This window comes from Gymnoscopelus microlampas (assembly GCF_963454915.1).
Source record: "Gymnoscopelus microlampas genome assembly, chromosome: 2".
Taxonomy (NCBI): Eukaryota; Metazoa; Chordata; class Actinopteri; order Myctophiformes; family Myctophidae; genus Gymnoscopelus; species Gymnoscopelus microlampas.
In genome coordinates this window covers 11438704-11456221 of record NC_139939.1, presented here as the reverse complement: position 1 = coordinate 11456221, position 17518 = coordinate 11438704, and the positions used below count along the sequence as shown (strand labels likewise).

The 17518-nt window shown below is 39.1% G+C and overlaps 1 protein-coding gene across 2 annotated transcripts; it reads left to right on the top strand.

Moving 5' to 3' along the window:
* Positions 1–6290, top strand: LOC311034943 (uncharacterized protein). Of its 2 annotated transcripts, none has more exons than XM_084042976.1 (2): positions 1–307; positions 3218–6290. In XM_084042976.1, exons 1-2 carry the CDS (start codon positions 103–105, stop codon positions 4186–4188), a joined length of 1176 nt encoding a protein of 391 aa, XP_083899102.1. In that variant the 5' UTR covers positions 1–102; the 3' UTR covers positions 4189–6290. The 2 variants fall into 2 exon arrangements, with proteins under 2 accessions (XP_083899102.1, XP_083899101.1); XM_084042975.1 differs by having other exon boundaries at positions 1–313.
* The last annotated feature ends 11228 nt before the right edge of the window (positions 6291–17518 follow it).

Here is a 17518-nt window from a genome sequence, read left to right as displayed (position 1 = left end):
ATGCCCTAGTCTAGACTCTTCAGTCTTTGTACTCTGTGTTGACATTGTGTCATTTGTGTACAACACAGTGATTCGATTAGAAAGTGCTCTTATAGGTCCAAAATGTCAGGAAGACAACATGTCATCAGATTGTTTCTCCAGGAACGACTGACTTTGGCTGCTGAGGAGATCTTTGGTGTTGTTGAGAAAAGCATCAGTGAATATGAAGAGCAAGTTGTTCAGTCCAAGAGGGAGGTGGAGCAGCTGAAACAACACATACTGACCCTCAACACACTGAACACTCGCATCCTTCCATCAGTTTCAACACGTGGGTGTAAGTGATTGTTTGTAAATGAGTTAAATAGCTTGTATTCCCATAATAATCGAATCATTGGAAACCAATGGTGTGATTGATTGATTGATTGATTGATTGATTGATACTTTATTTAGTGAGACATGAGAAACAGTACATGGAGGTACAAATTCACAATACAAGGTCTATAAACTGGATAACTCATAAAGCACTAATTAAGCTTGTTTAAAATGAGTTCCCACGCACACAAATCATGATGACATAAGAGACAGACAAATATGCACTACTATACAGAACGTCATACAATCAGCTTACAGGTTACTGGTGTGAAACATAAGAAATATGTACAAGAAGAAAGAGAGAGGGGGGGGGGGAGGTTAGGTTAAGACTTTGACAGGGGCCAGTTTGGAATTGCAGCCTCCTGAAGGTGTTTCTTTAGGGCAGTTTTGAAAGTGAGTAGGGTTTTAAAGTAACTAATAACATTTACTGAAGTATACTGTACTTACGTACAATTTTGAGGTATTTTTACTTCACTGGGGTATTTCCAATTTTCAGGGGGCATTACTCATCACCATGGCAGCACGTGATGGACATTTTCATTAATATTTCATTTTTGACACAAAACATGCAAAATAGTAATTTTACCTAAAACACATGGCCTAGCCCTAAATGTATACTAATGGACTCCTAATGTGTCATAGGGTCTATTGTATGCCAATGTTCTGCACATTTTAAAACAACAGTATGTCTGCATTAACTACTGAGCCACTTGACCACCAAAAACAAAATCCTAAAATATACTATTTTGGATAATAATAATTGAGTCTCATCAGTACAGACGTGCTTCCCTCGCAAAAGGGCCACTTAGCTGCGTGGGTGCGTATTATACATCATGGCTATTATAGAGATTGCTGGATTTTCAAAGGACAGTGTTACTTGAGGACAGAAGGAGATCAAGTTCTACCAGCTAAACCGTTTGGTTTGGCAAGGTACGGTAGCTAGTTCTGGATTCTATTAAGGTGATCGGGTATTCTCTGTTGATGAGAAAGTCCAAGGAATGCAAATATAACAATGGAAACAAAGACACACCCTACAAATTACACTTGAGTTGTTTTGATTTATTAGACATAATAATTACATGTTAAATGCTTCTCACAGAAACGTCAAGGATAAAATGCCAATGAAACACTGGAACAAGGAAACTTGAGAGACAGAAAAGATATGTGGGCCTACATGATGAGTGATTAATGGAATGCAGTGTCACAATAGTCTAATGTGAAGGTACCTAACTTTGATCAGAGGTGTGCTAACTTTTAGGTTGGAACCAGGCTGTGGATGGATCATTATTGGATACTTTGAAACACTTTATCTCAACTAACGCCAACCAGCTTTACTAACAAATAGCTCCTTCTGAACAGTTGACATGCCTTCTGTTTTTGCTCTTTTCCTGCACCATTTATTCATTGTGATCCCTCGCATGCCATTGATTTAAATTATTTCATTGTCTGACCACACCACATACACTCCATGAATCTCCATGAAAAAAAGAGAGAAAAAAGGTTTTTCTGCAACAAAGGATTGAAAGCACATTTAGCAATTTTCACAGAATTGAGGCAGCTATTATTTCTTCTTGCTGTCTTGTCTTCACCTGATGCAATTGTGTACAGGTCAGGTACAGGTACCATGTGCAATACCGCAAATCTCCTGCAAGATATTAATGAGCATGTTACTTAACGAGTCACCAAAGTTATTCAAACACATTTTTTTATATGTTTTTACATTATAATGAAGAAAATATTTAGGCTAGATTTTGGATTCGTTTTCAAAATAAAAAATGTGCCACAGACATAGATATGTCTTGCCATGGACACGTTGGTACGTGTACGGACATGTTGTTGACCCCTGCCAATTTTCAATACTTTTGCTTCTACTCCACTACATCTCAGAGGCAAATATTGTACTTTTACTCCACTACGATTATTTGAAAACAGATATAAATTATTATATTATAAAACATACATTAACCACTTTAGCCCTATCTATATATACAATTTGAATGTTTTACATAGGCTATTTGAAAATAGCCGAGCTTGTAGATCTTCTATTTTCAAACATTTTAGTACTTTTACTTTTGGTACTTTAATTATATTTTGATGCCAATACTTTTGTACTTTTACTCAAGTAACATTTTGAACACAGGCTTTTCACTTGTAACAGAGTATTTTTATATTGTTGTATTGCTACTTTTACTTAATAGATGTCTATGTGATTTTGAACAGGCCTTAATACAGGCTATCCAACCTCTTACGTTTCAATGCCATTGACAGCCTAATTCATGAAACAGAAAAGTCCTATCTGATTGTATTAAATGACCATAAACTAACCAATATTGCACCTCTATGGGCAGCTTGGGTTATCCTTTTTGTCTCTGTCAAGTCTTTGTTTCAAAGAAATTCATCATTGTCATGTTATGAGCAACCTTCTGTCAATAAAGTCTGTGCAGCCAGGATTCTTTAGAAGTGTTCGAGTTGGGAAGGACTCTTTTTAAATTACTCAATGCCCTGCGTACCACCTGTTTTGAAAGTGCACGTACTGTATGCATCATGTCACTTGACATGTCGATAAGACTGTGAATTGAAATAAATACACTTCAGGAAATGCTCTCTAATTGTAAACTTTGCAGCCTTGTTTGTTTGCTTAAAACAAACTTTACAAACACATTAACATTTTTATGAGTAGTTGTTATGAATTAATATGATATTTCTCAGTTGTTTCTCTGTTGTACAAGCTCCCATTATTGTCAGTTTCAAGTAGAAAGAAAGAAGGGCTATGAGTGGAGAAAGAAAATACCAAGGAAAACGAGTCATGTATATCTAATATAATATTCTTCATAGTCAGTAATTGTTTGCTCTCTCTCTCTATCAGATTCCCAGCCAGTGTCTGAGGAGCTGCTTCCTTTACAACAGCTGAACCCTAGACAGGAGTTGATTTCCAGTCAGGAGAATGAGGCCGTTCAACATCAGTCTCCACAAGTTAAAGAGGAACAGGTGGACCTCAGCATCATTCCACACCCTAAGACTTCCAACACTGGGAGAAATGGGTTTGTTGAATCACAAACCACACGTGACAGTCAGCTGATCCCTTCTTATACCAATGAAACTGTTCAACAGTGTCCAAAAGTAAAAGAGGAACAGGTGGACCTCAGCATCATTCCCGACTCTGAGAACAGTATTTCCAACATTGTGACAAAAGGATTTGTTACATCAGAAAGCACCAGTGACAGTCAGCTGATTCCTTTTCATACCACGGAAACAGTGATCGCAAACCATGATGTCGCAAACCAATTTGACGAGAGTGAAGGATCGGGCTTGACTTTTAGCCAGAGTGACTATGATACTTTCTCTATGGAGCAAAAGATTTGCCATTTTTGCCGAAAGCAGTTCCACTCATTCTCAGACTTGATAAAGCACGTGGAGGATAGTCACAAAGGACATAAAGCCTTCAAATGTACTAAATGTGACAGGGAGTTTGCTCGTAGAGACCAGTGGACTGTGCACAATAGAATTCACACTGGAGTAAAACCTCACTCTTGTCCTGTCTGTGGGAAATTGTTTGCTCAGCGCTCAAACTTTAACGTTCACATGAGAACTCACACCGGAGTTAAACCTCACTCTTGTCCCGTCTGCGGGAAACTGTTTACTCATAGCTCAACCGTTAAAGTTCACATGGCAATCCACACCGGCGTCAAACCTCACTCTTGCCCTGTCTGCGAGAAATCGTTTACCCGACGATCCTACCTTAACACTCACATGAGATTGCACACAGACGAGGAACCTTATTTTTTGCAACAAATGTGGCAAAATGGTTGCCCACAGATATCATCTCAAAATGTCTGAAATCAAGCAATGTTTACTATGGTCAAAATCCAATTTCATGATATTTTTGACCAAAAAAACTCAATATCAATGAAGATTTACTGTAATGCAACCTTTAAAACCTGTAAAAGACAACACTTATGCCATATCTTATTATGATACTGAACACCCCATAGTATATCTAGTCTCATATCACAGTATCAATGTGTCTCTTTGTTGCATAACTGCTAGCAAAATAATTCACACCGGTACAAACTTTATTGGGTGCACATGAAGCACTGTGCTATCACAGGTTAAATCACAGGTTTACATAAAGGTCTTTATCCACACCAATCCAAGTGTTGTGATGAACTTGTCACATACTATGTTGGGTGCAGATCTCTAATTATCGTTAAACTAGTATCACGTAGCTAGACAACTATTCCACAATCTCCGAATGCTATATAGAGTCTGGAACTACACATCCCAAGAGCCAAGAACGGAAGCCGTCATATGTTCGTCATTTCCGTTCACGAAAATATATTTTAAAATGTCCTTACATTTTATATTAGAATGTCCATTTCTGATAAGCAGCAAGCTATATACAGTATGTATGCTTGGATTATTTAGATTTATATTAGGACAAATTTGTGCGACTGTGAAGACGAAACGGAAGCGGGTAGGAGACGTCACATCCGCTTAATCCTCATTTTCAGAGCTTTCGTTGCGAAAGACTGTATGATGGAAGCATTTAAAAATTGTGGGAGGCAACAGTCTGGCTCGTGAGACCATCTTTAAACAAACCAATTCGGTTTTTAAGTCTGACGTCTTTTTGTAGTCTGACGTCACTTCCAGGTCCAAGTGGCACCACTAACTCTGGGGGAGCCCGGGATTGAACTGGGAACCTTCCGGTTCCCATCCGGCCGTTCTACCCCTGAGCCACTGCCGCCCCGTGTACTGTGTGGGCTGGCATCCACCATCTCCTTGAGAATCTCAATCTCCTGCACCACGTTCTTTCTGCGTTCTGCCAGTAGTTCTGCTCACAGTTTTTCACATGTTCTCATAAGATCCTAGGAATGGCACAGGAACACATTTTAAAACATTAAAGGGCAAGACCACTTTTGTAGAGGTTTGGGTTGGTTGTTCTTTATTTTTTGTATAATTATTTTTTAGCCTACGATTTTGCAACCCTTTTTCACCCAGTGCCAATTGTCTAAGTACTCCTGGGCGCTACACTCCCCCTGCCAGCCTAGGGAGCCCAGAGCCAAGCTCATGCCTCCTTCAATGCATGAGAGCCAACTAGCCTTCTTATTACCTGACCTCCCGTAAGATTGCATTGGTAAAACATGCCACAGGGTGACTAAACATTCTAATGTTTTTTTCAACCCTGTCCTAAAAAGGTTACTTTCCAGAAAGTTCTCAAATATCTTTAGGTGTCTTTCTTGGATTACCTTTACTTTTTGGATACGATGTGGCGAAAAAGGTCATCCACACACCGTTTGGACGGACTCTACCTCTGCCGGTAGCCGCTACAATTATAAAGACTAAAACAGTGGGTGAAATTTGTTTGTGTGCGGGCTCCATCTTTTTTTGTTATTTCCATAAAAAAGAAAGGGAAGAAGAAGAAGTGGGGGGCAAGGGGAAGAGAGAGAGAACTAACAGTGAAGATGGGGGGGGGGGGGGGGGGGCTAAAAAATACTAAAAGAAAGGAAATAACTTGACGATGTTCTGGAGCCAACACTGAAGCAGCCGTCACCCTCCATGGCGCTCCCTTGTTCCGTGAGGTCAGACAGGATAGGGGTTTTCTGTTTTTTAAAAGGTTATATACGTTTCGAGAAAAGGAAAATGTGTCATCCTTTCAAGTATTTCTCTTCAGTTAATGAGAGCTAAATGAAGTGAGAAATAAATCAGTGTATTTTATGATACACATACACAGTGGACAGTAGCTGACAGACAGTGCAGAAACAATCATTCCTGCCCTGTCTACACTAATGTAAGTCATCATGATACATATGATACTACATGACCTTAAATTAGACTGTGTGTCTAATACACTGACAGAGTGCACTGACTTTATACGTCTTTTGGGGTTTGATAGATTGATTTATGTCAAAAGCTTACACTGTTTGCATTTCCCATTTAGTTTTTTCCCCTCTTGTTTGTGATTACCACATGTGTGTGTGTGTTTCATCTGTTTTATGTTCTCAACTTGTTATACATTATATATATGAAATAAAAGTGTCAGTAACTGAAGTTTTATTTCTCCAACAATCTGTATATGTTGGAAACTTGGCACCTTTGTAATTTTGTGCAAAAGAATCACTCAGGCCAGCAGATGTAGATGCTGGTGCCCACTCCTCCTGTGGATACAGGATAGGAGGGTACTAGGGACATCTGGGCTATTCTGGAAACCAGACAAATCTGCCAGTGCCAAAAAAAAAGCCAGGCTACATCTGGGCACCTCGATGTAAAATTGGCTATTTTGTCCAAAATGTAAAAAACAAACTATTTGAAAAATGGTCTTAATGTAAGCATACATGATGTGAACATGCACGGTACATCATTATCAGACTTAATTTTATCCTTCAACTTTATGCCTCAAAATGATTAGATACACAGGTTTTGTAGCAATTGTAGAAATATTAGACCTTAATTGTTGAATGTTTAAGCATGTTTTAATCATGTATACTTTACTTAAAAAAATAAATCCAAATATATTCTTTTACACTTTTTTTTTTACATTTAACATCGAGGTGCCCACTCTTCCTTGGTGCCCACATATCCTGTTCAGTGGTGGAAAGTAACTAGGTACATTTACTTAAGTACTTAATTACAATTTTGAGGTATTTGTACTTTACTTGAGTGAGTATTTCCATTTTATATTGTTTTACTTCTACTCCACTACATCTCGGATCCAAATGTTGTACTTTTACTCCACTACAAATACTTGAAAACTTTAGTTACTAGTTACTTTGTAGATTTTGATTATTATGACAAAACATAACATTAACCACGTTAGCCATATATACATTTCGGTCATATGAAAATAGCCTATCACAATTCTTCGCGATGCCACGCATTGTGAGCTTGTAGATCTGCTATTTTCAACAGATTTGTATACATTGTGCCTAATGAGTACTTTTACTATTGGTACTTTAAGTACATGTTGATGCCAATTATTTTGGACTTTTACTCAAGTACGTTTTGAATTCCGGACTTTTACATATAAAAGAGTATTTTTTTTTACATTTCAGTATTGATACTTTTAAGTACAACAATTGAGTACTTTTTCCACCACTAGTACCAGCCAGGCCAGCAGATGGCAATAGTGGTGCAGTCAGGTTACAATGTTTCACACGACAACACAACCCTGAAGCAGACACAACCACTATTCACCATAATATTCAACAACAGCTACAGACTGACAGATCGTGTTCTCTCTAGTCCCTGTACTTTTTTTTTTACATTTTGTCATTTGTGTACAACATTAGATGTGAAAGTGGTCTTTGGTCCAACATGTCAGGAACACAACATCTCAGATTGTTTCTCCAGGAACGACTGACTTTGGCTGCTGAGGAGATCTTTGGTGTTGTTGAGAAAAGCATCAGTGAATATGAAGAGCAAGTTGTTCAGTCCAAGAGGGAGGTGGAGCAGCTGAAACAACACATACTGACCCTCAACACACTGAAGACTCACTGCACTATAGGTACGATTATTCATCCATTCATCCTTTAGTTCAAAGGGGGTAAGTGATGTTTTTTGTTAAAGTGTTAAGTAGCTCTATATTCCCATAGTAATAATTGCTATCCACAAGTTTCCTTGTGAGTTGAAAAGGGTATACAGTGGACAGTGGTGGGAAAAGTTCCATTTTGTTTAAGTAGAAATGTAGAAATAGTTTGTTACAAGTAAAAGTCCAGAATTCAAAATTGACTTGAGTAAAAGTACAAAGGTATTGGTATCAAAATGTACTTTACCATGTACATTATGCAGAATGTCCCAAAACAAATTATTGTATTAAAAGAGTAGAGATCCTATGCATTGTGAGCTTGTAGATCTGCTATTTTCAGTGCTGAAGTGTATGTTTTGTAATAATAATCAAAATCTACAAAGTAACTAGCAAGTTTTCAAATAATTGTAGTGGAGTAGAAGTAGAAGAATAGAAAATTGGAAATACTCCAGTAAAGTAAAAGTACCTCACAATTGTACTTAAGTACTTGGGTAAATATACTTAGTTACTTTCCATCACTGCCCATAGTAATCATTGCTATCCACATGATGTACTCACACAATTTCTCTCCCCATACATTTTTAATTTGGGACAATAAAGGTATTTATTTGAAGGTAAAACAAATATAGGCTATTAAAGCGATGGATTGATAATATTTGACTAGTTAGTCATTTCTTAAATGACAATGGTAGTTATTCACCTATGAAGAATTTATCTCAGTCTGGTTTCCCTGTTATACCTAGAAAATATATCATCGTATTTGATGCCATACCACTAGAATGCTATTGATGTCTGCTCCTAAAGGTAGAAACTGTATTTTTCCAAATGTGAGTCCTCATGATTCATATATTGGTAATGTATGCCCTTTATTGAGTGATAAAGCCACTAATTAATGTGTTAGGAGTATTATTCAAAGAGATATTGTTTCCAAACCCACAACATATAATAACATATCTTGTTACAAATCAGGTAAGAGAGGTTACTTTCAAAACACTTCATAGCTGTTATCCTATCTTATAAAATATAAGATTGATATTGATAAACGTTATTTTTGTGGAAATGTTAACGAAACAATATGTCATTTATTTTGTACTTGTCATGTCTTTGGATTGATCTTAATAATTGTATACATTCCAAAATGGACTCTTCTATTAGATTGAATATTCAGCATGTTTTATTTGTACTTTAAAAAAATATATAAAATAAGCGTAGACAAAATGTATGTTGCAGTCTTCTCTTAATTATTTCTAAATTTCACATTCACTGTATCAAATGGATGGCTGGATGACTTGGTTCCAGGCTTAACATTATTTATATGAATATTTTTGGAAATCTCAATGGGAAACATTATTGGGGTTTATATCTGTGGCACCACAAAATGACCGCCACTGCTGTCCCCTATAGACGCTTGGCCAAACTGGCTACCGCTGCACCAAGGTGGATTCGAACCCCCAGACTTCCGTGGTTGAAAGGCACTTTACTCCTGCACCGACCGAGCGCTATTATTATTCCATTTCTTGAGATCAATCATTCCAGGGGAACTAAAAGCCTTTCACTGGCAGCAGAGCCGCAGACAGTGTTATATGTTTAACTTGAGCGACAGAATGATTACAGCCAGGTTCTCTCTGTGACTGCTGGGTTAGAGTGGTTTCCTCCTGTGAGTGGTTTTCACCTTGGAACACAGCATGGGACAGAAGTACAGAGGTGTGTTTTTATGCTTTTAAAAGCATCCGTCCGTCTCTGGGTTTCCTGACGGCTTTGAAAAGGTCAAAGCCATTTAGTTAATTACAAGCCTAAAAACTCAAAATGGGCTTACAAAGTCAAAGTGCTCCTCCTTCGCCTTCGCTCTCAGCTTGCCTAACACCTCAATTAAAGTAAGGACTGACTCACTCTCCCTCTTTAAATACACAGCATGCGTTCTCGTCATCGTGCCTAGCGTGCCTGAATGGCCAGAAACACCATTGTAGACGTGCAGCGTATTCTTCTCCTGCAGCAGCAGAGACGGTAGAGAAGAGTTGCGTCTCTTCTTGACAATATTGACAGCTTTCATGACCGAATATTTGCTCATAACTTTACGTTGGATATGTATGTGAATGTGTATTTTTATTTAAACTAGCGGTTCGGGCCGCTACGCAGCCCTCACACCTACGTCGCACCGCCAATCCGACGAATATGTCTGAGTCATAGCGTCGGGGGCTTTGTCAGAGGACCTGTTGTACCCGTTGTGTCCCTTTTGTGCCCATATGGATATGTCGGTTTCTGTCTGTCCCCCTGTGTCCCTTTTATGCCCATATATGGAGATATCTGTATCTGTCTGTCCTTGTCCCTTTATGCCCATATATGGAGATCATTAATGTCATCAGTATATGCGTATGTATTGGAATATATGGGCATATTGGTTGGATCGGCGGTTCTGGACAACTGGATATCCAAACTACTCGACAGCGGGCACCGCACTCCCTCACTACTTCGGAGGGAGTGATATCCAATCACAACTGAGCGGTGCCAGACCAAATCTGTCATTTTTTGCAATGACAGATTAGTCTGGTTTCCAGGCTACAAATGTTTTACCATTGAGCTAATAGAGCCTGCCTGCTTGCTCAGGGGATAAATTGAATCTTGACCATCAGGTCATAATTTGTGTCAGATCCTGAGTCTTGGTGAGACATGGCCTTTGACACGATCTAAATGAGCAGGGAGACAAAATACAACCACCCCAATTGTATAAGTTATATTATAACATACTCTACCATACAGATTGGACAAAATTACATTTTATTCATTAAATAAAAGTGAGATACTGCCGCTGTAACGCCAGAAGAGCAAGACAAAATAATACAAATGAATCAAATGAAAGAATAATAATAAAAAACAGGATTTGAACATACGATTAATTATGGCTGCCAAGTGCCAACCCTCCTTGATTCTGCAGGAGTCTCCTTGATTGTAATTTCTCCTTGATTGGAGGATTTCTGCCATGTTGCATGGCAACTCGTGTCAGAGGTAAACGACACGTCCCTGCAAGCAAGCCTTCACTGGCCCTGCACTGACGGTGCGTTTTAACAGCGGGCAACTCTGGGCGATGCCGGGCGATATCGCCCAAAAAGATAAAGAAAATCCATCTTTCATCGCCCCCCCGCCCACATCGCCCTATCGCCGGCTCTCATAGACTTTCATTATATTTTTGGGCGACGTCGCCCAGTATTGCCCGCTGTTAAAACGCAGGGTCAGGGCTGGCCTAAGGGTCGCCTGTGGGCAGCCCCTGCCAGGGCTATTAATATTAATTTGAGCTGTTCGTTGGGTTTGACGATTCACATGCAAATCATAGGCTGTATTGTTTTTCTGTTGGAAAGTGTGCATGGTTCTTTCATGCTCCCCCCTCTGTCTGTCTGTCTGTCTGTCTCTGTCTCTGTGTGTCTCTCTCTCTCTCTCTCTCTCTCTCTCTCTCTCTCTCTCTCTCTCTCTCTCTCTCTCTCTCTCTCTCTCTCTCTCTTCCCATGTCATTTTGTTTCTGGCAAAAAAATACATCTCTCATCAGTGAGAGAGTGGGAATGTTACACTTGTACAGTCGCTTTATTTATTATGACTGAATACACTCCATTCCCACATACATTTGTATATTTACTATAAGTACTGTAGGCTATTGCCCCTCAACTCAAGGCCGACAGACAGGCTCTGTCTGTTGGATGTGTTCAGTCTTTTGTGAGTGTCTGTGTGTTTTCTGAGATTCTTTTGTGATTAGGTGTGAAGGTGTCTGTCTGGTCGCCCCATTCACAAATCAACTTTGCAGATTATTATTCCATGCAATTATGACAGCGTCGGCCTATTTCCAACCTGGATCAGACACTTTTGGCATGGAAGAACTTTTAAAGGGTCCATCCACTGGACAGCTGTACATTCTGCTGTATTGAGAGTTTTCTCCGCAACAGACAGAATCAGGCGCGCCTGAGATCACCTTGACTGGTCGCTTGAACTTGGTACTTTGCTAATTTGAAAAAGAACTAGACACTATTTGGATTAGCCTGTTATTGTTTTAGTGTTTTTTTCCCCTTGTTGGTTTGCTTAAAGAAAATAACAATTAAAACAGGCCATTATATGTCAAATATCAAATAGACTTCATAGTCAGTAATTGTTTGCTCTCTCTCTCTCTATCAGATTCCCAGCCAGTCTCTGAGGAGCTGCTTCCTTTACAACAGCTGAACCCTAGACAGGAGCTGATGTCCAGTCAGGAGGATGAGGCCGTTCAACATCTGTCTCCACAAGTTAAAGAGGAACAGGTGGACCTCAGCATCATTCCACACTCTGAGACCAGTATTTACAACATTGTAACAAATGGATTTGTTACATCAGAAAGCACCAGTGACAGTCAGCTGATCCGTCCTTATACCACGGTAACTGCTCAACATTCCACACAAGTTAAAGAGGAACAGGTGGACTTAAGCATCATTCCAGACTCTGAGACCAGTATTTCCATCATTGGGGCAAATGGATTTGTTACATCAGAAAGCGCCAGTGACAGTCAGCTGATCCCTTCTTATACCACAGAAACTGCGATCGCAAGCCACGATGTCGCAAACAAATGCAACGAGAGTGACGGAGCGGGCTTGACGTTCAGCCAGAGAGACGACGACATTTTCTGTATGGAGCAAAAGATTTGCCGTTGTTGTCGACAGCAGTTCCACAGAGACACAGACCTGGTGAAACACGTGGAGGAGAGTCACGCAGGACATAAAGCCTTCAAATGTCCCGAATGTGACAGGGAGTTTGCTCGGAGAGACAACTGGGCTGAACACCATAGAATTCACACTGGCGTCAAACCCCACTCTTGTCCTGTCTGCAGGAAACTGTTTACTCATCGCTCAAACCTCAACATTCACGTGAAAATTCACACCGGCGTCAGACCTCACCTTTGTCCCGTCGCTGTCTGTGGTAAAATGTTCACTGACAGCTCAACCCTTAAAGTTCACATGAGAATTCACACTGGTGTCAAACCCTACTCTTGCCATGTCTGCGGGAAAGTGTTTACTCAGAGCGCAAACCTCAGAGTTCACATGAGAATCCACACAGGTGAGAAACCTTATTTTTGCCACAAATGTGGCAAAATGGTTAGCCACAGCAATCACCTCAAAAGGTGTAAAAAGATCACACTGGTACAAACATAACCTCTCGTCACCAGGCTTTCCACCGCGGAGGAAAGCCTGGTATTCATTCTAAAATTGAGCCGCGTGATCCGGTCTAGAAGAAAGGAGAAAAAAGGGTTCCAGTGGTGGGTTCTGGTTGGCATCGCATTGTTTTTGTTCCCCACATAATGTGAATCAATTAGTTTAGTCTCACTAGTCACACCACGAATAAAAGATGAATATACCAAACGATTATTATACCACAAGAAACAAAACAATTATACCAAAATAAACACATTTGAAACTAGGGGAATCATTTTGAAGGTGCACGGCACGCCTGGTTCCGGTCGTGGGTTCTGGCCGCCTGATGACGTAAAGTTATAATGTTATTGATCCCAGGCGAGGTACAAACATGAGGATTTACAGTGAAGGCCTGTCACAATAATTACATAATTGTATGATCGCAATTATTTCAGCTAATCGCAAGAACTTTGCATAATCATCAGAATTGTTTCCATTCATCTGTTGACAAATTCTCATGAATAAATACATTCGAAAGATAATGTAAATAGCAGATTTACAAGCTCACAATGTAAAGGATGTGACTTATTTTGGCCATAGTACATAATTGATTTTGATTATTAGTCATTTTCAGTAATTACTTTGTATATTTAAGATACATTATCATATCTGCCTATCAGTGTTGTTTACAAAGCTTGAAGGGCTGACTTTACCGCTGTATATTTTATCTACAATAAATTACAAGTTGGTCAAAGTGAACTGATGAAAGGGATTTAAATGTTTGGTTTTTATTGTTATTAAAACTGCCTTGGTCCATATAAAAAAGCAAGGTCAACATTTTTTGCGTGACCGGATCATTGGAATGAGTTATCGTTATGGACTAATGTAATGGCATTTCGTAGTTTGTTGATTGTCACATTATAGCACATCTTCAGATTCAGATTCAACTTAGTCAAATCACAGGTTTACAGCTGTAAAACAAACAATAACAACAACAACAACAAAAGGGGGAGGGGGGGGGTTCTCTGTCATACAGGTCCCATCATTTGCAGTTAACGAAAGGAGGGGTGAAGAGTAAAAGAAAAAAGATAACATGGAAAACAGGATATATATTAATTATATCAAATATCAAATAGACGATGCACGATTAATCATTCATCATATCTGCATCGACACTTACTTAAAAATACAATATCGGAAGCTGAAAAATACTTCAATTCTATCAGTGTTTTCTGGAGGAGCTTTCAAAACTGTCTACCTGTAGAACAAATAAAAGCAAACAAATTGGAATAACATTAAGTAAAAGCAATTCGTCACCTTGCTAAACTAATGGCCTAAGTCATTCTTTGAGGAAAATGATATTTTTGCCTAAGTCAGCTCCTCATGACACTGGCCACCTCTGGTAAAATCGCCCATCTCCTAATTGAAAAGGATCATGCTGTTCACTCCCCTTTTAGTATAATGGCCTAACTCCCTAGTGTGACTTAGGCCAAATAGGCCAAAATAGGCCATTTATTTGGCCTAAGTCACATGGTTTTGTGACTTAGGCCAAATTATTTACTGATTTAGGCCTTTTTTTCAGATTTAATCCTATTTAAACCTATTTAAATATCTTATGTCACATAACTGACAGACAGTGTTATTTACATTTTAAATTCTATTTAAATTATTTAAATGATATTTATTTAATTTAAAAGTCATAATTTGTTATAAACATTGTGGGTGAAATGATTAATAAATATCATATAGTTTTAGTTTGGATCAGTTTTTTATTTTTCCTGAAAAACAAAAAAAAATGACATAGGCCATTAGTTCAGCAAGGCGACGAATTGTTACAGTACATCTTTACTATTTGAACTAATATGCGCATAAGTAGACCTAATAAATCAGGTGATAGGAATGTACAGTTTTTTAGAAGTCTGCATCTGCACCCAGAATCACAGTGACTATATAACAGGTGTAAGGTAAACCCTACTGTAAACTTGTATTGCAATATCAGTATCGATTGATTTTAACCATGCAATTAATTGGTTATTGGATATCGGCCAACAATTCAATATGGTCAATCCCTATGTCATAGTCAGTAATTGTTTGCTCTCTCTGTCAGATTCCCAGCCAGTCTCTGAGGAACTGCTTCCTTTACAACAGCTGAACCCTAGACAGGAGCTGATGTCAAGTCAGGAGGATGAGGCCGTTCAACATCAGTCTCCACAAGTTAAAGAGGAACAGGTGGACCTCAGCATCATTCCACACTCTGAGACCAGTATTTACAACATTGTAACAAATGGATTTGGTGAATTAGAAAGCACCAGTGACAGTCAGCTGATCCCTTCTCATAGCACTGAAACTGACGAGAGTGAAGGATCAGACTTGACGTTCAGCCAGAGTGACGACAATATTTTCTCTAAGGAGCAAAAGATTTGCCGTTTTTGCAGACATCAGTGCCGCTCATACTCAGACCTGGTAAGGCACGTGGAGGAGAGTCACATAGGACAGAGGGCCTTCAAATGTCCCAAATGTGACAGGGAGTTTGCTCGTAGAGACAAGTTGTCTATTCACTATAGAATTCACACTGGCGTAAAAGCTCAATCTTGCCCTGTCTGCGGGAAATTGTTCACTCAACGCTCAAACTTAAACATTCACTATAGAGTTCACACTGGCGTAAAACCGTACTCTTGTCCCGTCTGCGGGAAATTGTTTACTCATGGCTCAAACCTCAACCTTCACATGAAAACGCACACCGGGGTCAGACCTCACCTTTGTCGTGTCTGTGGTAAGACGTTTATGGACAGCTCAACCCTTAAAGTTCACGTGAGAATTCACACTGGTGTCAAACCCTACTCTTGCCATGTCTGCGGGAAATTGTTTACTCAGAGCGCAAACCTTAAGGTTCATATGAGAATGCACACAGGTGAGAAACCTTACTTTTGCAACAAATGTGGCAAAATGGTTACCCACAGCAATCATCTCAAAAGGTGTAAATAATCACACTGGTACAAAGAGAAGAATGCACAGCGTAGGCCTGTCACAATAATTACATCATCGTATGATCGCAATTACTTGAGCTAATCGCAAGTATTTTGCATAATCGGCAGAATTGTTTCCATTCATCTGTTGAAGCACATTCATCAAAACAAAAACATAAAAATATTAGATTCAATTTTTTTCTTAGATTTGTAAGTATAATATTACTACGAATATTACTTGTTTTGGCCATAGTACATTATTTATTTTGAGTGATCCGTGTCTCCCATTTCTTTACCTTGTGCAAGTTTTGTTTACAAATCTGAAAGTCAGACAGAAATTGCAATTGTAATTTTATTTACAATATATGTTTCAATATTCAATGCAAACAACAACAATAATAAATTGCATGACAATCAATCGTTAACTAAAATGTCATGATCATCATGACAGCCTTACATGCATAGGCATAGGCTATTACTATTACTACTACTGTGTAGTGTGCTGTCCTGCTTGAAAGCAAATGTCAGACAAGATGGTTATATTTTGCCCATTTTGAGAAGAGGAAAATGTGTCATCCATTCAAGTATTTCTGTACAGTTAATGAGAGGGCTACTGGGGCGGCAGTGGCTCAGGGGTAGAGTGGCCGGGTAGAGTGAGGTTCACAGTTTGATCCCGGGCTGGGGCGCTCCCCCAGAGTTAGTGTCGAAGTGTCCTTGAGCAAGACGCTGAACCCCTAATTGCTCCCGATGAGCAGGTTGGTGCCTTGCATGGTTTCCTCCGCCATCGGTGTATGAATGTGTGTGTGAATGGGTGAATGGCACAATCAATGTGAAGCACTTTGGATAAAAGCGCTATATAAATGCACCATTTACCATTTTACATAAATAAATAAATATGAGTGTATTTTATAACCTGATTTGTCAGAGTTATGTTGCGGTGAAGCAAGGATGGGTAGAGTCACAAAGCACACAATGGACAGTAGCTGACAGACAGTGCAGTAAACAATATTCAAGAACTGTCCATTGAAGTTCAATGGAGAAGTGGCCCCATGTTATATTCGGTTGCTCTACGTTGTGTTTGTTGTTCTGCATAGTGCATGCTATTGTGCAGGTGAATAGAACTGTATACAGTTGCTTCATTATTGATGGTGCTTTTGGTGATGTTATTCTTTATCTGCTGTATCTTATAATGTTTTTTCTTACTCTGTATCTGTAACTGTACTGCCTCTGGCGACTGAATTTCCCCGGCGGGATGCATGACCTTTCACTGAGTGTAATAGACTCAAAATAACTTGATTTTCATCAAAAGCTTACAATATTTGTGCACTATTCTATTATTGCACTCTTGCTTGTGATTATATAATAAAAAACGTATTGAAACAAATGTTTTAGAATTGCAATTTCAATAAAAGACAAAGAATATATAGATATAGATATATTTGACTTTGAAAAATGAACCGACTTCGCCAATCTGTCATTCTAAAGTTTATTTTCTCTGGACTTAGAGAACAGCCAGAAAGATACAATCTGAGGATCTC